The 26526-nt window shown below is 46.2% G+C and overlaps 1 protein-coding gene and 1 pseudogene across 1 annotated transcript in view; both read left to right on the top strand.

Annotated features, from left to right (window-relative positions):
• Positions 1–26526, top strand: part of ITGA9 (integrin subunit alpha 9) — a 327258-nt gene that overhangs the window by 275025 nt on the left and 25707 nt on the right. Inside the window, exons 24-26 of the mRNA XM_032354270.1 lie at positions 14974–15099; positions 17191–17310; positions 20804–20905. Coding sequence (XP_032210161.1) covers positions 14974–15099; positions 17191–17310; positions 20804–20905 — 348 coding nt within the window. The remainder of the gene's footprint in view (positions 1–14973; positions 15100–17190; positions 17311–20803; positions 20906–26526) is intronic.
• Positions 2686–2855, top strand: LOC116581105 (annotated as a pseudogene).

The following is a 26526-nucleotide window of genomic DNA, read 5'->3' as shown; positions in this document are numbered from 1 at the left end:
ACAACAATTGAGTAAAACCTTCAGTTTTGGGGGGTTTTTTTACAAATTTTTTTTTACAAAAAAAATTATGAAACATGCAAAGAATTCAGAACAAGGTAAACAGTGTGCAGGGAGAGAAAAGAAATCAGTTGAAACTGCTCTGAGGAACCCGGATGTTGTTGGATTTAGTCATCAAGGACTTCAAAGCAGCTATTACAAATGTGCTTAGAGAACTAAATGAAACCATGTTTAAAGAATTAAAGGAAAGTGTGATGACAATGACTCGTCAGATAGAGAATATCAATAAAAGATGGAAATGGTAAAAAAAAAAAAAAAAAAGCCAAGTAGAAATTCTGGAGTTGAAAGTAGAATTCATGAGAGGCGGGGCGCTTGGGTGGCTCAGTGGGTTAAAGCCTCTGCCTTCAGCTCAGGTCATGATCCCAGGGTCCTGGGTCCTGCTCAGCTGGGAGTCTGCTTCCACCTCTCTCTGCCTGCCTATCTGCCTACTTGTGATCTCTGTCTGTCATATAAATAAATAAAATCTTTAAAAAAAAAAAAAGAATTCATGAGAGGGGCTCTCAGTAGCTGACAAAGATCAGTGAAGATAGATCAGTGCAGACCATCGAATGTGAAGAACAGAAAAAAAAATAATAATAAAAATGAGCAAAGCTTCAGAGACCTATGAGACACCGTAAAGTATAGACATAAAAAGACACATAATTGGAGTTCCAGAAGGAGAGGATAGCAAGAAAGGGACAGAAAAAAACATCTGATGAAAGAATTGCCCCAGACAGTGGAGTCACATAGACTTCTGCACAGTAATTGATACGAAGACAATTGGCTATCCATTTGGCAAGGAATTACGGAAAACCTCTTCCTCACTAGGAAAAAAATAGGTGTATTTGAAGGTGATGTATAAAAAGTAATAGTGGAAAGTACTGAATATTTTTATAATCTTTGGATGGGAAAGCTCTTCTCCCTAAGCAAGTCATAAAACCCAGAACCTACAGAGAAAAGATTGAAAGATTAAATCTATAAAAGTGTTAAACTTTTGTGTGATCATAAAATGTTACAAACAAACTAAAAGATATTTAGGATAATGTATTTGCTACATAGCTAACAGACAGATATGTAAATGTCTTCTTCAGAGCAATAAGGAAAAGACCAAAAATTATAAAAATGGGTGAAGGGATATGAACAGGCAATTCACAAAAACTTTAATGGCAAATAAACATGTAAAAAAAGCAAATACAAATAAATGACAAACTTAGCATCACTGGTAATCAGAGAAATGTAAACTCAAATGAAAATAAGGTCCACACCCAATTAAACTCGTAAAATCCAAAAGATTGTTAATATCCATTGTTGGTTAAGGTGAGGAGAAATGGGCACGCTTAAATACTGTTGGTGTAAAAGCCAATTTGACAGTAACTATCGGAATTTAAAATATGAATACCAACAATTCCACTTTTAGGAACCTGTCTCAAAATTCTCACATAAATATGTATCCAGCAGAAATTTCTAACTTTTCAATAGTAGATGTAGCTGTCATTGTTCTCAGCATAAATGTAAGCTTTCTCTATTTTGGTGAAATAGAAAATAATATTCCACTAGGATTCTGAGAGGAAGCTGTTAGATTCAGTTTTTTTAAAAAGTAGTAATAATAATATATTTTTATTAAGAACTTGTTACAGATGAGGCACAATAACAAGTAGCTTACCTGGACAAATTCATTTAATCTTCAAGAGAATTTGGCCAGGAAGCAAAGGCAGGGGGAGATGCCAAGATCATGGAGTTGGTAAGTGGCTAAGTTAGTGTTCACTCTTTTATAGTAAGATTTTTTTTTTTAAGATTTTATTTATTTATTTGACAGAGAGAAATCACAAGTAGTCGGAGAGGCAGGCAGAGAGAGAGAGAGGGAAGCAGGCTCCCTGCTGAGCAAAGAGCCCGATGCGGGACTCGATCCCAGGACCCTGAGATCATGACCTGAGCCGAAGGCAGCGGCTTAACCCACTGAGCCACCCAGGCGCCCCTGTTAGTGTTCACTCTTAACCACTAGACTGTACAGCCACTTGCAAGGCCTCATGACATCTTTTTCTCTAGACATGAGCTGTCCAACAGCACTGCATCACCTGAGCATTAGAAATGTAGAAATGCTGAATTTCAGGCTCAACCCAGAGCCGCTGAATCAGAATCTGCATTTTAACAATATCCCCAGTTAATGATGCATTTACACATTAATATTGAGAAGCCCTGGCCTAAAGCATATTACTTAAATCACTCCAAGCTTCTTTCCCCAACTATAAAATGGTGATGACAGTCTTTGCCATGCAAGGCTGTTGTAGGCAATCTTTTATCCACATGTTCATTCAGTCATTCAGCAAATGCTTTGCACCCACCATATGCCAAGACTGGGTTTTGGCTGCAGGGTTAAAAAAAAAAAAAAAAAAAAAAAAAAAGGCAGACAAAAAAATAATAATTTCCAGCTCTCATGTAGCTTATGTTCTGGTAGAGAAAACTAATAAGTAAAATAGAACAGCATATTACATGATGATAAGTGCTGTGAGGACAACAAAGGAGACCAGGGGGTGAGGAGGGGAAAGTTTGTAGTTTTCAAGAGTGGTCGCTGAGACCTTCATTCAGGATGGGGAACCCGAGCTGTCTCAGGAAGTTGTCATGTGGTCCTTGTGTATAAAGGCCTTAGCAAGCTTTGCGCAGTGGCAGTATCGTAGCCAATGAGGTTTATCCGAGGCGCGATTATTGCTAATTGTAAAGGCCTTAGCAAGCCTGTGTTTCCTGAGAATTCTCTCTCCTTGCTTTGATCCCTGCTTGGTTTCTCTCCTGTGAAACCCCAGCCCCTGTGCAGTGTCCACACTGGACATCCAGGAGCCTCTGTGTGTGTGTCATTAGGACTCACCCTAGGGGAGTTTTCTGCCACAAAGTGGACCACTTAGTCGCTGACAGAGCAGTGGACAGTCACACTGGTTTTTAAAGCTGCTGGTGGCCAAAGCACATTTTGCAGAAGAGAAGTCCTAGGCTTCATGACTTAGTTATACTTAGAGGGTAATGGCAACAAGAAGTCTCCCTTGCAGCAAGCTTGTTGGAGCCCAAAACTTAACTTGTACACAAGCCAGGTCTGGTACTTTAAAGCAACCTGGTGTGTAATCCCTGGGTTTTCTCTGTAAAAAGATTGGCAAGGAAATTTTTTTTTCTTGAGGCAAGGGAGAAGGGGGTAGGGGAAAATGGAGAGAGAGACTCTTAAGCAGGGACAATGCCCAGCATGGAGTTCGATCTCATGACCCTGAGATCATGACCTTAGCTGAAATCAAGAGTTGGACACTTAACCAACTAAATGATTCAGGCACCCCAGCAAGGAGATCTTAATGTCAAACCATGTGGTCTAAAACCCAGCATGACCTCCCATCCATCTTTTCAGGCCATTTCCTCCAATATCCTTTGCCTCTGACCTTGTTCACCAGCCACTCTGGACCATGAAGGCTGGCAATCCACCCACCATGCACTTCCCTGGGCTTCCTGACCTGGTTTCTTCCTTCCCTCTGGCTGTGGAAAGCCCACTCATTCCTCAAGACTGAAGTCTCACACATCCTCTCTTCCATCATACCCTCTCAGATATCTTTCTGGGTGGTCCTGCCCCAGGGCCTTTGTACCTGCCTCTGCGAAGAGCACTCTTCCCCCAGATCTTTGCGTGGCAGGCTCCTTCTCTTAGTGGGGGGTCTGAGCCTAAAGTTCACCTTTTCATTGAGGTCTTCCTGACCACCTAAGCTAGTATTGCAAACCTCCATCAACTAGATCCCATTTTCCTGTGTTATTTTCTTCATAGCACTTGCCACTGTCTGCAATTACTATTTTTCATTGTCTGTCTTCTTCCACAAGATTGAAAACATTGTGACAGTAAAGTCATGGCTGCTTTGTTTCCTGGGTATCCCCAGCATTCGATGCCTAGCCATAGTACGTGCTCAGACAAATGAAAGAATTGGCCATGCCCGCTCTGTTAAAATCAGCACAAGTATTTCTTTCTGCCTTCATGTAGAGTGTGTGTCCTTAAACACCTGCACACCCCACAGCATATCTAATAAGCACCTCGTATGTCCTAGGGATTCAGGAGATTTATATTGAGTTGAAATCCCATGTCTAGGTTGTTTCAGCAGCTTCCCTTAACCTATAACAAAAGTTGCCTTAATTTCAATGTGGGAATAAGTAAAAAAGGTAAAACTTTGAAATAAGGGGCTGAATCATGTAACAGAAACAAAGGCTTCTAAGAGCAAACTTGAACTCCACAAGCTTTGGTCAGCGACATCATGAAAACATTCTCCTACACACACACGCGCACGCATACACACACGCGTGCACACACACGCGCGCACACACACACACACACACACACACACACACACAGAATCAAGCCCGCTGCTCTCAGCAGTGGCCTCAAACCATTTTTTTTTCTTTCTCTTCCTTCTGCGTATGTGTAAGTGTGAGCTGAATAGTCAAGTTTTGGAATGAGTCAGGATGAAGTTGGCTTCAATTTTTTTTTTTTTTTTCCAGAAGCCAAACACTTAAAAATGGGGGAGATGGCTGATTGAACTTTGGAGAGAGAGTTACGTTCCTGGGCTCTTGGGTCAATTTTAGTTTTGGCTAGAGGGAGAAAGTGTGTGTTTCCTTGCACAGCTCACATTCAACACACACTGTCTGGAGGGTGGGGATGAGGTTCGACCTGGGTTGTCCACACACAGTGTGGCCCAGAGGCCACCCTCTGACCCGTGTGGACAGATGCATGAATCAAGCCAGCAGTGACATCTCCCTGCTGACTGAGGCGCCAGCTTATCAAGGAACCTGGGGTCCTGTGCTCACGGCCAGCCGCTGTGACATCTGGAAGCATGAACGCTTCGTTGCCGGTCGGAATGACCACGCTTCGCTGTGGGGTTGCTCTGGTCCTTGACATGGAAGAGCCTTTAAAGTCAGTGATTATGCAGTTTACCTCCCCTTGTTCCTTAAAAGCAACAGGACACAGAGCCCTGTTATTGCCGGGCGAGGGCTTGTTACAGAAGTTGCTAACCGGAAGTCTCGCTGAGTATAAACAGAGCTCATCGGTCGTTGCCCAGAAACACGTGGTTCTCATTTAACCTGTCCAGGACTCATTGTGGATGCTTCAGAAGCACAAAAACAGGAAAACTCCTCTCTCTGACAAACACTCCATGTTTTTTCCGACCCCAAGGAACTTTCTCGACCTTGTTAGATGCTGGGAGGTATGCTCTCCCCAGCCGTCCACGAGCCCGCTTTCCTCACTTCTCCTTAGTGATCCAAACTGAGGAGCGACAGCATATTTCAGACCCCTCACCAAGTCTTAAAACTTTGGGCTGAAGCTTTCTTTTCACTGCCCTGATGGCAGTACTCTCAGAAAGTTGTGTTGGGAGGTTAGACAGATGGCTGCACGTGAGACAGCCATCAGAAAACGATGGGTCTTTACGCTTTTTTAAAGGGTTTTATTTGTTTATTTGAGAGAGTGCTCACGTGCAAGCAGGGGAAAGCGCAGAGGGAGAGAGAAGATCTCAAGGAGACTCAGGCTGAGCGCCGAGCGGACATGGGTCTCGATCTCACAGCCCTGAGATGGTGACCTGAGCCGAAACCAGGAGTCGGACAGTCCCTCAACTGACTGAGCCACCGAGGCGCCCCTTTCGTCTTTGATAAGGGAGTAATTATCAAGTGATACATCTAATAAATGCAGCCATAGCTCAGTGAATCAATAGGTACATTAATTTATCCTTTAATGGGAGATGGAGAGGAGCTCTGTTCTTTACCATAAGCCGGGTCTAAGCTAGACCCAGGATCTAAATAAACTGATACGGTTCCAAGGGCTGTGTTGTGTCCCACAGCGGGGGCTACTGACCATTTATTACCCAAATCAACAGACTGTTCTGTCTCCAAAATGCTTCATTATCTGTGGAAGGAAAACATTTTTGGCACACACGTCAAGTGCTCAGATAACATATTTATGTCTCCCTGTTTCACTAAAGAGAATCTGACCGCATCTGGAAATTCTTTTGTGTCAATGCTTCTCTGAAGCTACTTCCCATCTGTATTCCTTTAACTCCGGGGAAAGACCATCCCCACACTTGAGAACTGGGCCTCAGCCCCGAGACTGGGCTTTCTCTGATTAAATGTAAATGAATTCTCTTTCCCAGGGCAGCCTCGTGGCAGCCTGCACTCTTGACTTTCCAGCGGGCTGACCGGCTACACCCAGAGGAAAAGGAGGGGGGGCCGCAGGGAGGGCACGCCACTGTTTTGCCAAACCCTAGTGCTGCCGAAGGGGAAAAATCATTGGCTTTTACCATAAAAGTGAAATATTTTATGAAGTAACAGCAGACTCATACAGAGGTCAGAACTGTACAATGGATTGTGCTTTCCCTTTGCTCTGGAAGATTGATTCTGAGGCTTTGCCCCTTTCTTTCCTGTTTCAGTTTTGGTCTCAGAAACACCCTGACCTTTCACAGTGGTGGTGGCCTAAAGGGTTGGGGGAGGGGCTGCGAGGAAGCAAGCATTTTATTTAGAAGATGATTTTCAGTGAGAGAGGAGACCTCGCAAGTGAAAGTTACAATCTTCTCGGGCTTTTTGACGGGACCGCCTTCGCCCGTCCGGGAATTAATGACGGCAGGCCGCTCTTCAACTCCTTGCTCTTCCTGCTCCGTCCCCGGCTCTGCTGCTTTGGAGGTGGGCTGCTCTGCTCTTATTTCCCCCTTTTCAGTTCAGGAACAGAGCATGCTCTTCATCTGAGTGAGGATCGAGGTTGGGAGGGACTGGCCAAAGACAGAGCCTCTTGTTAACTTACCTCGTATTGTCGTGATCACCAAAGCGTCTTGCTTTTTGTCTGTATGGACACATTGGGGTCTCTAGCTACACACAGACGTAAATAACCGGAAAGCAGAACTCGCTGAACTGATAAACAATGGGGCCCTTTTCACAAAGCAAGGGGAAAGGGCTGAAGGAGAGAGAGAATCTCAAGGAGACTCACGCTGAGCGCCGAGCGGAAACAGGTCTTGATCTCACAACACTGAGAAGGTGACCTGAGCTGAAACCAGGAGTCGGACGGTCCCTCAACTGACTGAGCCACCGAGGTGCCCCTTTAGTTTTTGATAAGGGGATAATTATCAAGTGATACATCTAATAAATGCAACCATAGCAAGAGAACACGTGTCCCCAGAGGGCCTACTGGAGGACGCTTTTGAGAACTCCTTCCTTTACATGAAATGATGCCTGCACACAAAAACGGTGTGTTCAGCCTTTCAGATACATTAGTAACCTAAAGCTAGGCATACCCATTGGGAGGAAGTACTCAGAATTGTCATTGGTTTCTCTGTCCTTATGTTAAGCAGTGCCATTGCAGGTGAAAAATCAGAGTAATTATATGGGGCCTTGGAGCAGCTACCCCTACTGTATTATTCTGGGTCTGTATTATTACAAAGACGCGAAATGACTGATAAAACATGAAAATATTTGTTTTAGGATTTATTAGTAAAATATTATCCTCACTTCCCTTTCTTCGGTCAATGCCAAGAAACACTTAATAGTGAATCAGAGCAATGTGATTTAACCTAAGTCATAGCCTAAGGAGCTCTGTCAGACTGGTAAAGACTGTTTATCACAGTTTATATTTTGCTGAATGGAAAATATGTAGTTCTTATTTATCTTTCTGTGAGTAAACATCTTGGGCCAGCCTAATTAGCCAGTTGGTGTCACCTCTCAATCATTTTATGAGTATTGTTTTTATTTAAATCCTTGAAGTCCTGAAATTAATTTCATCAAAACCTCTATGCTAAAGGTCTGGCCTCCTGTGGGAGAAGGGAGCTTATTCTCTTCTGATACTCGGTTCCCAGATGAGGCAGTAAGTAATTGAATTAGCAAAGAAGGCACTGAAAACATTCTCTGGGTTTTAAAACTCAAGGGGTGTGTGACTCTCAAGGAGCAGGTGGCAAGTCAGGGGACAGGTTGTGTTTACCCAGTTGCCGTCAGCTGTGATGGGTGTAATACGATATGGAAAAGCAGCCCAAGGATGTAACAGAGAACACAGAGTCAGTGATTAATAGATAAATGCAAGTTAACATGAAACACATGTTACTCAAAAATGAGCCTGTGCCCTCTTTAATCCAAGTCAATTTAACAAACATAGTTTTTAAATCAAACTTCCCTTAAGACCCCCATTGGTGAAGACTCCAAACATCGTTCGGGGGTCGGGGGGAGCTCATTGTCACTTTATTCCCCTGCTCATTGAATCCTCCATTTCTCTTCTGTTGGCTATGTACTGTGTTCAAGGCACTCCATCAATCCAGGGAGACTCCGGTGACCTTTCCCATCCCTGGACCCCAGCCAGCCAGAGGATGATCAAGGAATAGGTCTGTTGCTGGTAGAAGGGAGACGTCTATGCCTTAGCCTGCTAAACACGTACCAGCAATTGCACATACCCCAAGTGAGAAGTGGGTCCTTCACGTGAGATGTGTTCATTGCCATCTGGGCAGCTGCCCTCCCCCCTCCACTTAATCTAAGATTCACCTGCAAGACCCTCCTCTGTATCCAGCCCACCTCTCCTGCCTGCTTTCGGACCGCTAGTACCCAGCATTCATTGTGTACCTGAGCCATGTTGAACTCTTGGGTTCTCCCCAGGTCAAGTCTACTGTTTGAACCTCTGTGCTTCTGCAGATGCTGTTCCTCCCTGCCTGGAATTACCTTCCCCTCCTCACTTGGCTCTCTGGAAGTTCTCTTTATCTTCCAAGAGCTGTGGGAAGCGCCACCGCCCCCGAGTCCTGAGTGCAGGTGATGACAAACCCGCTGCTGGGGGAGGGAGAAATTTGTAGACAAGAGTCATGGTGGTAGCAGAGCCGCTGCTCTGAGGGTTGTGAGTGGATGGACAATGAGACGAGGGTCCAAGTACATGGGGGACAGGTGGCTTGCAGTCAGCGCCCAGGGAAGGGGGACCAGGAAGGGGCATCCAGGGAGAGCTTCAGAGGTGACACTCCTTCCACAGTCAAAATATCTAGGTACATGACTGGCTACTTACCCTCTCTGGGCCTCAGTCTTCTGATCGGTAAAATAAGGGTGAAAATTAAGGAGACCAGAAGTTCCAGTTTGCCTGGCACATTCCTGATATTGGTCTCTATCTTACCAGTCTACCTGGTTCACTCTCAAAAAGGTCCTGGTTTGGACAATAAATGATACGTTTACCTTACTCATGGCAGAGTAAGATTCAGTGCATGTCCTAGCTCTTAGAATAGTACCAGCATGAGCTAGTAGTATTCCTGTTTGTATGTGAACTCCATACAGGGACAGGGCCTTAAGCAGCTGGAATTGGTTTCCAGGGTGATACACTTGGGGAATGAGACTCAGAAAACAGATCGATGGACTTCTCCATCCCTCCAGTCTTCAGGCCCACGGACAAAGACTGTATTAGGGCTGCTCTGTTCTGGGACCCCAGGGGAGGCATGTGTCTTTCTCTAACTCTAGGTCAGCAAACAACTCTGAGGTACCTTATATAGGCCCCTATCCTCAGGCCACAAATGCTTTGTTTCCTCCTGCCCCTGCATCAGACCACCACAGCCCAGAACATCTTTAGTTAAAGCTCTAGATGTTTCTTTGAATGGTAACATGCAAAAGATGGATTCTCTTTTGTGGTATCATACCCGTGGAATCAACCCAATTCATGTTTTGAACCCCGTATTTTATGAAGTGAGGTTTTGCCAGGCCACCTAGACTGTACTGAGCACGTTGTCCTTGGATAGGCCTGGGACTTTGGTGGCTTCTGACCATGAACCTTCCTGACCGAGGCTGACAGGGACCCTGCCACCAAGTGATGTCCTTATCTCCTTGGGCTCCTGACAATTTCCCAAATTACCACCATCTCTTCCTTTCTGACTTGCACAATGTTTTCTTTGGAGTCAGGACAGGAGAGTGGAGAAGACCAAAAGCCAGCAGAAAACCCTCAGTTCCTTGGCAGAATCCAGCCTCGACATTGTGTCCCGCATTCTCCTGTCCTTTGTGTGTATGTTTGGTGAAGTCCTTTGATTCACATTCCGATGGATATGGACCTCTTCCAGCTCCCAGAGGTCCTGGAAGATAAGCAGCCATGTCATGGGAAGCATTCGGGCTCAGATAGTGTGGGAAATTAATGAGAAGTGAGTGGGCAGAGTTGAGCGAGGGGCAACGGCCACAGAGTCCTTGGCCAGCCACAGAAACGAAGTTGTTGGACATGAGCGCTGTGGTGTTTGGATTGCCTGTAATGCAAGAAGAAAATAGTACTTCTCCTTGATTTTAGGCGAAGAAGATGGTTAGAACCAAGCTGAGGGTGATCAGTCATTGCTTATCTATGTAATGTGAGACTGGGTGGCCCTGTGCTCTTAGAAAATGCACAGATAGTTCTCAGAGTAGGAATTAGCAGGTGAGGACCACCTTAGGGGCCACTCAGACCCACCATCCTCATTTTACATGAGGCAGCTGGAGCCCTAGAGACCCAAACTGGCCCAGCTCTCAGGAGGCAGAACTGGGGCTGAAGCCCAGGACGGTCAAGTGCTCATCGAGGCCATCTGTGCCACAGGATTCCTTCACTGGGTGCTTCTTGCTGCCAACATCCAGTCACATGACCTTGGATGGCTCCTGGAACTTGGGGGTTCTGGTTCCTTATCTGTCAGCTGAGGCCAAGGAACTGCGTGATCTGCAGGCTGCCTCCCAGAAACCACATTCCAGGATGCTCTGTTCCCCTTCCAACCCCAGACAGCAGGGAGCAGCTGGCCCCCCAGCCAGCAGGCACTTTTATCTCCCATGCTCTAGCCAGGGGTTTTTTTTCTGGCTGCATGGGTCAGAACGGAGGATTCTAGGTGAGTGGTCCCTTCCTTTGGCCCAGATGGGAACAAGAAGATATGGTTTCCCTCCACCTTTGCTGGTCCGTGACTCCTGCCCCAACCCCATTCACAGCCTCTGTACCTGAGAACCAGGAAAGTGGTTATAAACACCAGCTCCGGAGCTGGATGGTCCGCTAACTGGGGGACCTCGGGCAGTGAACTGGTCTCCCCTTGCCCTCTGTTTCTCCAATTGTAAAATGGGGATAGTAACAGCCCTCATCTCTGGGGCAAGGACTGCATGACCTACTATGTGTAAACCACTCAGAACCTGCCCACAGAAAGGGCCACACACGTGGGGTGTGTTTTGGTGTTATCGCAACTGTCACATTCATTCCTATCCAACATAGAAAAATCCTTCCCTTCCATGGCCTGGCCAGAGCCTGAGCTGCTCAGTTCTAGCTGAGGGAGAGTCTGCAGCAGGAGAAACGGGTTCAGAACCAGACCCACGCAGCACCAAGCAATCTTTGGTCTCCCTTTGAAAGAGGACATCCCTGAAACCTTGCAGAAAAATGTCATTTCCCCCCTCGGCCCCCCACTGAAGTGATTCCTGCGTAACCACAGTCAGGAGCACAACTGGCTGAGAATCTCATTCACTCATTCCCCACAGACTCAGAATCCACTTCCCTTCTCCAGATTCCAATGGGGCAGATCAAGCGTCACAGGGGATCACATGACATCACTGTCGGCCCCGTTCACTGGCCCCCGAGACTCCAGGGGAAAGAGGCAAGGGAAGCTCTGAGCCACATCTCTGCTCCATCGGGCACACAGTGGGACTTTGGCCACTGCTCACCCCCTTGCTTTCTCCATCCCAGCTTCCTGCCCATCTGTGTGGGGGTCTTCACAGCGCCAGCCTCCTCGCACCCCAGGTTAGCGAGACCGGCTGAGCGGGGGCTCCGTTCCACACTTCCTCTCCCAGCCTAGAGACCAGAAGCATCAGTTTGCAGAGCCAGGAGGAATTCTGCCCCCATCCCTGATTTTAATTAAAGATGAACGCATCCGGCAAGACTCAGAGATTCTGTTTCTCTAAGCCCAGATCAATGTGTTTGTGTGGTCAGGCCCAGTCATCTCAACAAGAGGAATGTGCACACCCCAAGGCTGCCCAAGGACCATTTTTCCAGTAGCCTTTCAGCAAGTGTTCACCCCAGACAACAAACAGGGAAAGTGGAGGATGGTTCAGAGCGAAACATGATTGGAATCAAGAACATGAGCACAACACATTCAAGTTCTCAAATGCCCGGTGAACGAAATGTTCTCCATCCTCGATGTGCCCTACGTGACTAAACAGAGGGTAACCCCCAAATAACACAATCCCCCACTTCCCTGATGAGGTACACATAACACTTTTTTGGCTGACTTAGTAGGAGTGAGAAGTGTGTTTGTCTTGGAGGTAGGGGATGGGAATGGACTCGTAAGAGGCCAGAGGGAACTTTCTGGAGTGAATGATAGATTCTGTACCTTCACTGGGGTGGCGGTGACTTGGGTGATTTCATTTGTCATATTTTGCCAGCCTACACCCTTAAGATCTGTGCATGTTTGTGAATGTAAATTTTACCTCCATAAAAGTAATTAGAAATATGAATTAAATAATATCTACTTATAGGCACGCCTGGGTGTCTCAGTCGTTAAGCATCTCCCTTCAGCTAAGGTCATGATCCCAGGATCCTGGGACATAGCCCCTCCTCAGGCTTGGCGGGAAGCCTGCTTCTCCCTCTCCCCCTCCCCCTGCTTATGTTCCCTCTCTCCCTGTGATGCTCTCAGTTAAATAAATAAAATCTTTAAAAAGAATTCTACTTATAATATTTAACCTAACCATGCGTTGTATACTTAAAATTATGTAAGAATAACATATTCATCTATATTGCTCTTCTCATTCACACATCTCCCAAAAAGATGTTATGCAAATGTATCTCCTTTGAGATCAGCATCTATCACGACGAAGCTACTTTTCAATTGTTTTCCAAAGCATATCATCTTAAATTTGTCTAATTAATTTGGAATGCAGTACGTTTTGAATCCAAGATTCTTGCTGAAATTTTATGGCAAAACAGAAATGCCTATCTGCATAACATTGCAGTGGTTTTCCTCATTTGTCTTTTGATTACCCGTGATCCTCACCATATAAGCGACCTGTGTTTTGCTTTCTAAAATGAGCTTTAAAATATTTATCACAGTTTGACACACTTGCACCTGAGGAATAATCCCCAAAGCTGTGTTAAATCTCATTTCCTCTTACCCATTATTTCCCTCCCATGACTTCGAAAAGCAGCCAAAACCAGCATTGATTGAGACCATTTCAGCTGCTGTGTCTTCCCAGGTTTTGTGGTTCAAATAAAGTAATTGAGGGGCGCCTGGGTGGCTCAGTCGTTAAACGTCTGCCTTCAGCTCAGGTCATGATCCCAGGGTCCTGGGATGGAGTCCCGCATTGGGCTCCCTGCTCAGCGGGGAGCCTGCTTCTCCCTCTATCTCTGGCACCCCCCTCGCTTGTGTTTGCATGCTCGCTCTCTCTCAAATAGATAAACACAATCTTTAAAAAAAAAAAAAAAATAAGGGCGCCTGGGTGGCTCAGTGGGTTAAGCCGCTGCCTTCGGCTCGGGTCATGATCTCAGGGTCCTGGGATCGAGTCCCGCATCGGGCTCTCTGCTCAGTGGGGAGCCTGCTTCCCTTCCTCTCTCCTACTGTGATCTCTCTCTGTCAAATAAATAAATAAAATCTTAAAAAAAAAAAAAGTAATTGAGACAGTCCCAATTATAATATAGTCTTAAAGAATAACTCTAAACTAGGAGAGATTGGTAAAGGCAACGCTCTCTTTCCTAATAATTTGAGGAAGTAGACCTTCATCTTACTTGTTTTTTTTAGGTATATACAGTAAATCCTGGCATATGTGTTTAGACCAAAGATAAAGTCTAGATTAATGCAGCAAACCTGGAGGTCTTATTTTAGAGTTCATTATGAAAAGATTAGCACTGTTGGCTTAAGTTGGAAGTTTCTTTAAGTAAAAATTTTTAAGTTTTGCTCCCTACCATGAATGGGAAGCTGAAACACTCTTGAATAAATTCAAACACACTATATTTTCCTCAAGGGCATTAAAAATAAGAGTGTTTGATTTAAACAGATGATTCTGGTTAGAAATGGGGTTATAAACACAATCCTAAATTATGAATTACTAAATACGGATCTTACCACTTGACCTGAAGTTTTGTCTAGTCCTCAGCTAAAACCGGTGTGGTCTGATGAGGTATATAAAGAAGCCTTGGTTTTTTCAACATTTCCTCAATGTAGGCATCAAAATAGTGTTGTTCTCAAAGAAACCAACATGGGACACCATACGCTGTTGTTTCGGGGTGTTTCATTTTCCATGTTGTTGCTCAGCACTGTTGCCATCTGAAGCAAGATCAGATAACTCACCAAGAGCTCACGGGCATATAAGCTCCTGCATGGCTCGATTGGATGGCAGCCCAGCTTTTTTTTTTTTTTTTTTTTTTTTTTTGGTAGCCTAACCCTCATTTTAAGTGACAGTAAATGTGGTTGCAGCTCTTGTTGGAGTAGAGAATGGGGCCCAGAGAAGTCCTGCTAGATGCCTCTTCTCCTCTTTAGGGAGACAACTATGGGGTTTTACAGCACCTGGGGAGTTCCGTGGAACACAGTTTGAAAACCTCTGGCAGTGGACCGGGCATGAGGGCTTGGTTTCAGAAGACCTGGGTTCTGGGCTCTGTGATTATTGGCCAGTGACAACCTGAGTCTCAGCTTTCTCACCCAAAGAGCATGAAAGGTCATCTCAGAGAGTAGCTACAAGGAGGCTTATAAATGTGCTTTGGAAATTGTGAAGTATGGGGTTTGTTTTGTTCCTGGAGTCTTACTGTCTCCTAGTCACATCTCAGCTGCATGCTGTGTACCATCTCATCTCAATTATTTAAGGACTTTGGATTGTTTGGCCTGGTTGATGCTACCACTCTGTCCTTCAACACCATACTCTCCACTGGAGAACAGATAAGGGGGAGGAGCTGACTTGGTTATCGCCCCTAGAATAAGGGGTTCCAGCCTCATGATTCATTCTTGGGGCAAAACACTCTGACAGATTTCCTTTCACTTTCAGGTGAGCCAAGAGAAGGGAAACTGCTCTTTCCAGAAAAACCCAACCCCCTGCATCATCCCTCAAGAGCAAGAAAATATCTTCCATACAATATTTGCCTTTTTCACCAAGTCTGGAAGAAAAGTCTTGGTAAGAATTTGCTTACTAGTTGGGTTCACATGGGTGGTCCTCACTAGGAAGGCAAGTCTGAGATGAGAGGCCAGTTTTCTCTTTGGCATTTATTATTTCCCAAATCTGGTTTCAATCAATTGGCGTATAAAGTCACGAGGACTGTGGTCAACTCCCACTTTTCAGCCTGAGGTTTCAATCAAAGTGTTAAATTTACATTTCAAATTCCACTGCCTGGCAAAGGGAAAACCTTTGCAACCCACCAAGCACAAAGTAAAACATTTCCCCAGCTCGTATGAGTCTAATCAAGAGTGATGGTCGTCCTACAAGCGCTATGGAAAACTCTCGGGCAGGATCCGCTGAAATTAAACATCTCTGTACCCTGTGACCCAGCAGTTCCACTCCCAGGTATATCCCCAAGAGAAATGGGTATTTATGTCCCCCAAAACACGTGGTTGAGAAGGTTTACAATAATCTTCCTATAGCTAAAATCTGGGAACAGTCCGGTCGCCATCAACAGGAGAACTGGTAGACCGTTGTGGTGTAACTACATCCGGGAATATTACAGAATAACGAACAGTACTACCACACATGGCAGCAAGAATGGATCTCACAGACATAATGATGCCTAAAAAAAGCTAGAGCCAAAGTACACACATGAAGTTCAGAGACAGCAAGATTAGCAGTGGTGTTGAAGTCGGAGTAGTGGTTAATCTTGAAGGGCTATCAACAGGCAGGGGCATGAGGGGAACTGCTTAAGTACCGGAAATGTTCTACATCTTGATCTGGGTATAAACATGTAAAATATATCAAGATGGACCCTTAAGATTTATCCTATCTAATATATGTATATATTTATTCTGTCTACTATATGTACTACTACTATAAGATTTATTCTGTCTACTACTACTCCATTGTTTTCAAGTGAGGGTTTTGAAGATGGAATTGTACACTTCCCCAAAGCCTCCTATTCCTCCATATATCTTCAGCTCCTTATTTCAGGCTGGGCGCATCTCCCTCACATTGTTTTTCTCTTTTTTTTTTTTTTTTTTTTTGTCCTGAGAAAGAAAGTAGGACTATTTGCCACTTGGGATATGGGGGTGTGGGGTGCCTGGGTGGCTCAGTCGGTTAAACAGCTGCCTTAGGCTCAGGTCATGATCCCAGGGTCCTGGGATCAAGTCCATAACAGGCTCTGGGACAGACCGAGAGCCTGCTTCTCCCTCTCCCTCTGCCTGCTCCTCTGGCTACTTGTGCTCTCTATATATCTCTGTCAAACAAATAAATAAAATCTTAAAAAAAAAAAGAATATGGGGATGGTTTTTTGGTTTTGAGGGTTTTTCTTGGTTTTGTTTTTTGTTTTTACTTACCTAGTACTGATGATACAACTATTTTTAAAAGCCCTTAGAATTGTTAGGTACACTGATATTTAGTGGTTTGACAGACACAACTCTGTAACTGACTGACAGTCTTATCCCACACTTGAAACGTCATAAACATATGTATATACATTTTGGATCCTACCTTACAGAAGAGAAGAATTCCTCTTCTGTAACTTTTTTAATTTGGAATTGAGGTTTCTATTGGTGATTCACATATTTTCTTGGTTAAACCTGTGCTTTTCTTTACTCATGTGTTTCATGGATCCTGTGACTTCTCAGCCCTCTCATTTGCTCTACCTGAAAAAGGAGCACGAACATATATTTGCCACCACACAGGCAAAAATTACATAATTTTTGCAATAGGAAACACATCTTTGTTCAGAACGCATAAGAAAAATGCTTTTAGAATATGTAAATGTTTATTTTTAAAATGTTTATTTTTTAAAACAATTCTTTCTCCTTGTGAAATCCAATTTTGGGGTAGGGTAAACCAGTGAGTGACTTTTTCCCATTTACTTGACAAAAGTTAGGTTCTGGTGCTTTGTGGGCAGGAAACCCCTCTATTGCCCTCTGGTGGCAAGAAGGAATAATTGCACCTTCCTATGGAATTCCTCTGCCTGGGATCCTTCTAGTGACCAGAATAGAACCTCGAGGAGCCCTCTACTTCATAAAACGCTGTGCATTTGTCTTTGTTTTTAATACCATTTGACAGTTCTCTGATTTTTCTTCTCAGGACTGTGAAAAACAAGGAATTTCTTGCCTAACAATGCACTGTAACCTTAGTGCGCTTGCTAAAGAAGAAAGCCGTACTATAGACATTTACATGCTGCTGAACACAGAAATATTGAAAAAGGTAATACCTGGGGCACTGCACTCTTTGGGTTCACTTAAAAGCATCGGAGTGGGTTTTCTCAGAACCCTGCCTGCTCCTTTTAAAACTTTTCTGGCAAGTTCCATTGGTAGTTTGAGGCTGGGGGTGGCAGATACCAGATCCTTGCTATTCCAAGGGTGCTCTGAGACCAGCAGCATCAGTGTCACTTGGGAACTTATTATAAATGCAGAATTTAAAAAAAAAAAAAAAAGAAGAAGAAGAAAGAAAGAAAGAAAAGAAAGGCAGAATCTTGGGCTCTGTGACCCAGACTTACTAAATCAGCATCTTCACTTTAATAAGCTCCCTGAGTGCTTTGTGTGTACATTTAAGTTTCTGAGACTTTAGCTTGCATCAGAATTATCTGGAGACCTTGTTAAAATGCAAAATCAAGTTTGACATTCTATATTTCTGACAAGCTCCTAAGTGATGCCGGTACTGCTCCTCTCATTCTAAATCAGTGGTTGATAGACCTTTTCTGTAAAAGGCCAGTAGTAAATATTTCAGGCTTTACAGGCCTTACAGTCTCTTGCCACAGCCCAGCTCTGCCACTGTATGGTGAAAGCCGCCACAGGCGATATTCAGTGGGAGTGTTCCACATTGGCTGTGTTCCAATAAAACTTTATTTACAAAAACAGGCAAAGGGCCAGATTTGACTCTTGGGTGGTAGTTTGCCAGTCCTACGTTTGGATGACACCTTATTTCAGAGAAGCCCAACTTTTGAATTTCAGGTGACTTTGCCAGTATGAGTTTATCATATCAAAAAAAGTGGCTCATTTAAAAATACCTCAGTCAGTGAATTGGTGGTTCTTAAAAAAATGTCAGACAAATTCACTGATTTATTTTAACAGAAGAGCTGCTGAGTATGAAAGGCCACTTCCAACAAGATGCTTTAAAAATAATCACTTGTGAAGATAAAATAAAATATGTCTGTTAGCCACAGAGATTCTATTCATTTTCCAATGGAAGAACATAATGTGTTCAGTGGAAACCTGAATGAATATCTTTAGAAAAGTCATTCCAATGTTAGTTTTTAAGGTAGGTGTGGCAGTAGCGTGCTGACCTGAGAAATGAGGCAGGAGGGATGCCAGCTGCTGCGCCCACTGACCATCTGTAACTGGCCCAGCCCGCCCCCACCCAGGCAGAGCCCTGCCCGGTTCCCTTCTCTTTGGTTTCCTTTGCAGGGAAATCAGTTTGGGAGGCGTTGGGCTCCCATAGCAGTGATTCCCTATTGTGCTTCTCCTTTTAAAAAGGACAGTGTTGGGAGAGGACCCGGCAGGAGCCAGAGCCCCAGTAGCCATCCTGAGACTCCAAGAAGGGGTTTTGAAGCCCCACATCACAGGAAGTGCCTTCCCGGCAGGGGTCCTCAGGATACCGTATACTTACCTGCCCTTGACCAGTGGCCCTGGTGACAGTTTTATTCCCCACGCCACAGTCATCACTGTCGCCAGAGTCCTGATGATGGCACCGAGGGCAGGAAGCCACTCTCCTTCCTCTTTCACCCTTAACCCAGATGTCAGCTGCTTGCACTCCAGTCATCAGTCCTTAATTTAATCGCAAGGCCTAAGGCCTTCCTCGCATCCGGCTCTGCGGCCTCTCTGTGTCTTTCTCCCATCACCAATCCATGGGGATCCTTTGCCCAGGGGCATGCCCTCCTGACTGCTCTTCCCAAGGGCCATCCATCCCAGTCTGCACCCCAAGAGACAGCTGCAGGGTGTCCTCTGTAACTGTGAGAGGCTCCTTCTCCCTGAAAGCACCCTTTCCACAGAAATCAGAAATTCCGGTGCAAAAGAAAGCCGAAAAGGAGGCTGACCTGGAACCAGATGGGACCCCAGCTCCTCCCAGAGCTTGAGATGCAGAAAGAATGCCCCTGAAGCCAGCCATGGCCTCCCTTGGGGAGTAAGCGCTAGCGGCCCGGAGCCCTCTGGCCTTCCTGAGGATATGGAGCTGCTCCAGGCTTGTGGTTTGCCTGGGCCTACCGTCCTGTTTATTTTCCTTTGACCTCAAGGTCCGGCCCCAGACCAAGGAATTTGCAGTCTTATTGTTTGGATCTTAACAGGTTTTCATTTGAAATGTGGGGTCTGACTTTGTAAATTAGCAGAGGATTCCGATTTCTCTGAAAGTGTTCTCGGCCTTTAGCTCTGACAGTTGCCATCATCATCGTCATTATTGTTGTAAGACCATCCAAGATGTGACAATGATCCAAGGGTCAAAAGCTTATCTGCCTACAAAATTATTTACTGCTTAATGAGAGCTCAGCGGCGCAGTCCGTTTGAGCGACAAGCTTCCCAGAAGGATTCAAAATCGGTGTTACTGCTGTTTTTAAAAAAGAGCAATAATCAGTGCGTAGCTCCCAGGTAAAGGACACAGAGTGGCGGCCCTGGGTGTCCTTCCAGGAAGGTCTTTGTAGTTTCTTCGGCAGAGAAGAGCAGAGGGCTCCCTCAGAGTGTTTTCTAGAAGAGGGTCCTCCACTTTCATTTGCAAAGGGTAGGTTTTACCAGAAGTGGGGCAGAGCTGCATCTGACGGGTACCTCCCTGGGTGGCAGGCAGGCTGAGGAGATGTGGGTGGGTGTGCCCCGTGACACCTTGCTGGCAGAGCCCCAGCCGCCCCCACGGGTGGGCTGCCTGCAGTCTGTTTCCGCGCCAGAAGTTTCCACCCAGGGTCGTGCAGCACCGATCGTCTCCACCACGGGCTCAAGGTCCTGACCCTTCCCAGAGCCACAGTTTTGCCCTGTCCTTTTCCAACTTCCTCCTCCCTCACTGCCTGGGAGCCATTTTCTCATTATCTGGATCTGAGCCCCCACCAAGGCCGGTGACCGCCTCTGGCCTGTGGGCTCTTCCTGAGTGTTAGAGGACCCCACGTGCACCCCAGTGTCGTTGCTCTTCGGGCCATCACCTGATTTATGAGCCAGATGTTCCCTTTCTCATCCCTCCATCCCGTACCCTCTCTCCGTGTTCGATGGCGTTGACCCCCCAGGCAGCCTCACATAAGGGCAGAGAAAGAGTTAAAAGTAACTCATGTGAAGGATTTGAGGGTTGTGGTCAGAGCAGGAAGATGCTTGAGAAATAGAAATCAGATGCCTTCTACGGAATGCGAGGCCTGGGTTTGTCGCAGACAATTACACAGCTTTATTTATTTTCTGCTCTTTGTGAATATGTCAGTATCAATATCCAAATATCTGGCTCTTACCACTTGGAAACCGCAGCACACAAGCTTGCATGTATTGATGATCGGCAAAACTTCAGTTTTTCAGCCTCCACCATGGTGTGAGAGAATTGAGAAAGCTCTGGAAAGCTCTGTTTCACGTAGGTCCCGGGGATAGGGGAGGCATCTAGTTCAGTGATAACATTTTTGTCTGGCCCACGTGGAATCTTGGAATTTAGTTCTACCCACTACCTTAAGGGCCAGACATTGTCACTAAAAAAAAAAAAAAAGTAAAGTAAAATCTGTCACTGAGTTCTGTTGCTTCTTCCACAGGACAGCTCATCTGTCATCCAGTTTATGACCCGCGCCAAGGTCAAGGTGGACCCTGCCCTGAGGGTGGTGGAGATAGCCAATGGGAACCCAGAAGAAATGATGGTGAGTCAGCCACGCCTAGAATCTGGGTGGTGTGGTGCTGGGATTCGAGGGTAAAGATGGTCTCTAGGCCAAGATGTCTGCTTTGTGGTAGACCCAAGACCAGGCCTGCCTTGGCCTCCATGCCCGCATGGAAAGCTTCTGTGGTCTGCTCTTGTGATAGCCTTGTTCTTCACGGTGCCACCATTATGTGAATGCTCCCTGCTATGACCGGCCAAAGGAAAAATAGTCTGGAAGCACCCTTGACAGGGCTTGGATTTCCACTCTGAAAGCCAAGACTATTTTTATCTTTCTCAGACCTTTCCCTGAAATCTCTTCTGCCTCCCCAATCACATTGCTCCATGGATAAACACTGGATGTTTTAAAAACAAGTTGTTTGACTGACTTGAAAGAGGTCACATCCAAATTTCCAAGCCCTAGAACTTTCTTTCATTCTCTACGCCCTTGTCCTTTGTAAAGTGCCATTGGGAGGCAGGCCTCAGAGACACAGGAGAGCTTAGCAGCTGGGAGGCTTGGATGTGGGGGTGTGGGAGAGGCTGGAAGAGAAGTGTGGCCTTGGGATTTTACTGCCTTTTACTGATTTACAGGGGTGGGGATAGGAGGCACATCCCTGACACCCACACTGAGATGCTAGCAGAGAGAAAGGGGACACAGCAGCCTGTGAACTGTTTTTGCCACTGAGCTAGTGCCAGTGACGCTTTTGGTAGCCCTTCCCTGGAATTCACCTTCTCTCGGGGGACTCTTGGAAGAGTCCATGTTGCTGTGACAAACTTACCAATGTGATAAATTCATAGAGATGATGTACCTACAAAGAGAAGGTGGTTAACTTATTTCCCGTCGACAGTGGAAACACCACGCGTCTAAAGGTTAGGATGGGGAGCAGACCGAAGGCCACTCTTATGAGGCCCTAAAAAAAAAAGTCTCTGGGGACCACCACGAAACCTCAGTCCCACTGCTGTGTGTGGTGAGCAAGAGATGAACATTGGCTGGTCCAGCATGCATGTGGGTCTGTGAGGTGGGGAGGGGGGTGAGAGCCACACCGGGACCTGGCTCACTGCGGGGAAGGACCGTCAGATGCAGAGCTTGACTCCTCTGTTCCCACTGCGGAGCTGGCCAGCCGCTCATTTTAATAACAGAAACCGAACGGGATGCCAAGGAAAGACACTGGCATCTCTCACCCTCGAGGGTGAGTTTTGCTGGAGGTCAGATATTCGGAGCGGGCTTTGGCCTTTCCCTCCCTGCCTTCTGGCCATTGCCCTGCTAATTCGCACCCTCACCTGGGAAGTGAAGGAGAATGTGATTCATCGCTCAGGGTCATCGCTCTGGTTAAAAAGACTTCTAGAATGCAATCCATTCCACACGGGGAGGTTTGGCACGTTTGGGTAGACTGCAGTGTTCCCAATTAAGAGCTAGTGGATGTAATTTAGCAGGTTTTCTACAGGTGGAATTCCTTGTGTAGATGAAAAAAGAAAAAAAAAATCGCCAGGCACATTGCCTTGGCTGAGAACACGGAGCTGTGGGATCCAGGAAGACATTGCTTAACATCCCATTGTCAGCTTCTGAGTCATCTGTACGCCCCCAAAATACCACTTCCATTAATTACTGTTCCACTTTGAGCACTGTGGTGGTATTTCCATTATCAAGAATTCTTTGGAAGAAGCTCTCATTTCCACTGATTTTTCTTTAGCACTCAGCCTTCAGAATCCCACAACGTACCCTTATCCCTCCTTTCCGGGACTTTGCCTTTTCAACCCATGAGCTAAGATGAAGTCCTACAATCTGTTCTCAACTTTCCTGGCAGGGGGAAAAAAATCTTTTCTGAGTAGGGAGGTTTGCTTTTTTAGAACAAACACGTTCTTCCCTGCGTGAGTCTTCTGAATGCCTGGCTTTCTGTCAGCTGTCTATTTGAGGGGAAATTTCCATGGAGGATAGCCACTAAATTTAAGCCACGCAAAATTTCACAAGATTGTAGAAGAGGTACCACATTTTGAGGGCCTTGGATCGAACAGGAAGTGTACGGAAAGGAAACGACGCTATCTGTAACCACCTAATGTGTCCACGGTGGTCAATTTCATCAACAGAAACATCCCCTGATTTTTCTGGGACCCTTGGGATCTTTTGTTTTTATGCTGTGGTCTGAGTAGTTAGCTTGACAAAAGCATTTCGGTGAAAAACTAGAAATACGTAATAGATTCTTAAAGCGTCTGCCCTGATATTAATAAATAGGTCTGGGAGTACTTTTCCAGGTCAGATGTTAGCATTTGTCCAAGACCAACCCCACCAAGCGCCCCAGGTTGTGTGCAGATTCACACGTGAGAGTTCCAGGCGAGACCGGTGGGGTGGCATTCTGTACCACTTTCCAGTGCCAAGAATATGCTGCATTTCCTATTCTTATTCAACCCAACCCAACTTTTCAGGGAGAGTTGCCAACCACCAGGGCTAACAACTCCCCCAGGGCCAACCAGAAATCTAGGCAATTGGCTTTGCCACTGCGAGCCACCAGCCCCAGCTCCCTTCTCAGGCTGGGTGAGAAGCTTGTAGGAATTACAGAGCAAACCTATTTTCTTGATATTTTCAAGTAGCAGAAAATACAATACATACATAAATCCCCAGGTGAATACGTCATTGCCAGGTGGGTTGGGTACGGGGCTGAGATCTTAGGAGCCAGCAGGAGGAACTGGCACTATCTCATTTCGGCAGAATTGGAATGGGTTCAAAGGCTATCTGGTGGCTCTCAGCATCGCTGGGAAGGCTGGAAAACCAGACTGGGGACAGGAGAGGAGTCGAGACACCTGAGGAACCAGGAACCCCAGGTCCAGTCCAGCCGCAGGAAGAGCCTGATGTAGTGCCCTGGACACAGCTGTCCCTACCTGGCATCTCTGGGCCTCTTGCTCTGAGTCAGGCAGGAGCCTCTCGCTGGCTGAGGTTCAGTCCCTGTCTCGGGAAGACCACACTCCAGGGAGAGCAGATCATGGGCACTTGGGCCTCAGCATTGCCCTGAGACTGACACAGAGTAGGATTCCCCAGCACTGGAAGGGGGGTCATAACAGGACTACTAAAAAGTGACAAATGCTTCTCTAATCCTGAGGGTCAGCATTGGACCAGCTAAGCCCTGGCTTTTCTTAGAGCGCCTGTCGGAGACAGAGTCCTGGTTCAGTCACTCAATCATTTAGAGCACTTCGTTGGGCAAGCGCTGCGGCCTTGGTGAGAAAATGAGAAAATCTTTGTCCAAAGGTCGTTAAGGAGTGTTTGTACTCTTTTGCCTTTTTTTTTTTTTTTTAAGAAATAATGTGCTTGAATGAGCACCGTTTCCTTGCTTATTGGACAGGGCAAATGTTTGGGGCCCTCCACCTTCTTCCATGGTGCATGGGGGCCGTAGGTCCACACTAGCATTCACCTCCCGGCATGCTCCCGCTGCCGTCAGCATCCCTCCCGCAGACAGGAAGATGGTTCAGAATTTTGGCAAGTGCCCAGAGATTCCCTCGTGCCTCCACCTCCCCAGCCCGGGTTAGAACCACTAAGCTTCTTCCTCTTGTGAACGAAGTGCCTCTGACACTCGGGAAGAAGAAGTGACTTGCCCAAGACCTCACAGTGACTGAGCCAAGAACAGTGCTCCAGACCCTTGACTCCCAGCCGGGTGTTCCTTCCCCCTCCCCACTGCAGCCTGCCAGTCCCTCGGGAAGGTGCTGAGCCTGCAGGGGTGAAAGGGCCTGGACGAATGCAAAGTATCCAGGAGGGAAAGGAAATCACTGATTCATTTTAAAGTATCTCTGTTGAAACCACCCAGGGGGCCTTGGAGCCTGGCCAGCTCCTTCAGACTGGACCTGGCTGTCCTCACCCCAGAGGCGGCTTTCCCCTCTCGGTCTAATCAGACCCCAGAATGAAGCCTCAGGACTGCAGCCTGTGCTTTCACTTCTAAGGAAAGCTGCCCTATTAAGCACTCATTGATGAGCACAGCAATTTTCTCCAAAGCCATTTCAGTTCAATTCCCAGGCTTGGCCCCTTCAGAGAAGTCATCCTCAGTGGAAATGGAGCATGGCATCTCCCCCTTGGGAGTGAGAAGAATTTAGATTGAAATCCATCTCCTTCACATCCTAGCTGTGTGACTCTGGGTGTCAGGTTGGCTCTGCAAGCCTCCGTTTTCCCACCCACAAGACAGGGAAGCTGCTTTCTACTTGCTAGAGACTTGTGCCTTTGTTCTGCACCCTACCATTGCCCCCCAGCCAAAGACATAAGCCAAGGCATCTCAATCAGAGAGGCATCACCTAATGTGGTAAACAGAGATGACTCCAAAAAATGCCACTTACGGTTCTTTCGTTGTGCTGCTTCCCGATACAAACCTTGAACCTCAGATTACATTGAGATGTAGGATGAAGAAGAGAGTCATTGGAAGATCACCACCAGGCCCATCGCATACCATCATCCAAAAGTGGTCCTCCCCCTCACCCCCTACCCTCACAACCTCACAAGCAAGAATTCACTTGTAAGCATAAGGAATTGAGTAGCATCCCAGCACCGTCTGCCAGAACATGAGTCTTACTTCCTAATAGTCACCATTTGCGTATTTACTTGATGAATGCTTATTGCAGGCTTGCTAAGAGCCAGGTGCTGTAGTAGGCGCTGGGTTCAGTAGGGAACCAAGTAAACACGGTCCCCACACTCCCAGAGCTGACTGAGAGGACAACAGATGGTAAACAGGGAAGCAAAGAGGATTTCATTTCAAACTGGGGTTAGTTCTATGGGACTCACCTGCTTTCTATTAAAGGCGGTCAGAGAATCTTTCTCCAAGGACGTTGAGACCTAGAACTCGCGAAGGAATTTGCTGGCCAAGGATGGGGAGAAGCGCCCCAGTTTGCCTGAAGACCCAAACAGCCCGCCAGGTTCACGACTCAGAGATCAGTGTGGCAAGAGCCCGGGGAACAGCACAAATATCTGGGGGGGGGGGGGGCGGGGGGAGGCGTGTAGGCATGGCCAGACCATGTCACACCAGGGGGTGGTAGCAAAGGGAAGCCACCAAGAGCTCCTGTTTGACACAGGGAATGGCATGATCCAGGAGACAGCTGACCCTTGAACAATGCAGGCAGCAGTCAGGTGCACCGACCCGTCTGGCAGTTAGAAATCCATCCATAACCTTTGTCTCTCCAAAAGCGTAATGACTAATAGCCCACTACTGGCCAGAAGCCTTATTGATAACGTGAATAGTTCGTTAACACACATTCGGTATGTTATCTGCATTATGTACTATATTCGCACAATACAATCAGCTAGGGAAAAGAAAACGTTACTAAGAAACTCATAAGGGAAAGAAAATACATTTACAGCACTGTGCTGTATTTATCAAGAAAAAAATTCGCATGAAAGTGACCCGTACAGTTTAAACCTGTGTGATTCAAGGGTCAGCTATATGGCCTTTAAAAATCATGGGCCGCCATGGTGTTGGCAGATGGTAATAGGAAAGGTGGACCTAAGAAGGCTAGTTAGAAGCTTGTGACAGTTACCTGGCAAGAGGTGATGGTGACAGAGGAGATGGAAGTGGGCAGGTAGATTTTGTCAGTGAAGAAGTAGCAATTTATGCAGGTCACATGAAGGGAGAGCCTGTCCAAAAGGGTTGGGAGGGATTAAAC

Source organism: Mustela erminea, chromosome 1, assembly GCF_009829155.1.
Source record: "Mustela erminea isolate mMusErm1 chromosome 1, mMusErm1.Pri, whole genome shotgun sequence".
In the NCBI taxonomy this organism is placed as follows: Eukaryota; Metazoa; Chordata; class Mammalia; order Carnivora; family Mustelidae; genus Mustela; species Mustela erminea.
Note: the sequence above shows the minus strand (reverse complement) of the source record. Positions and strands in the feature narration are given on the sequence as shown.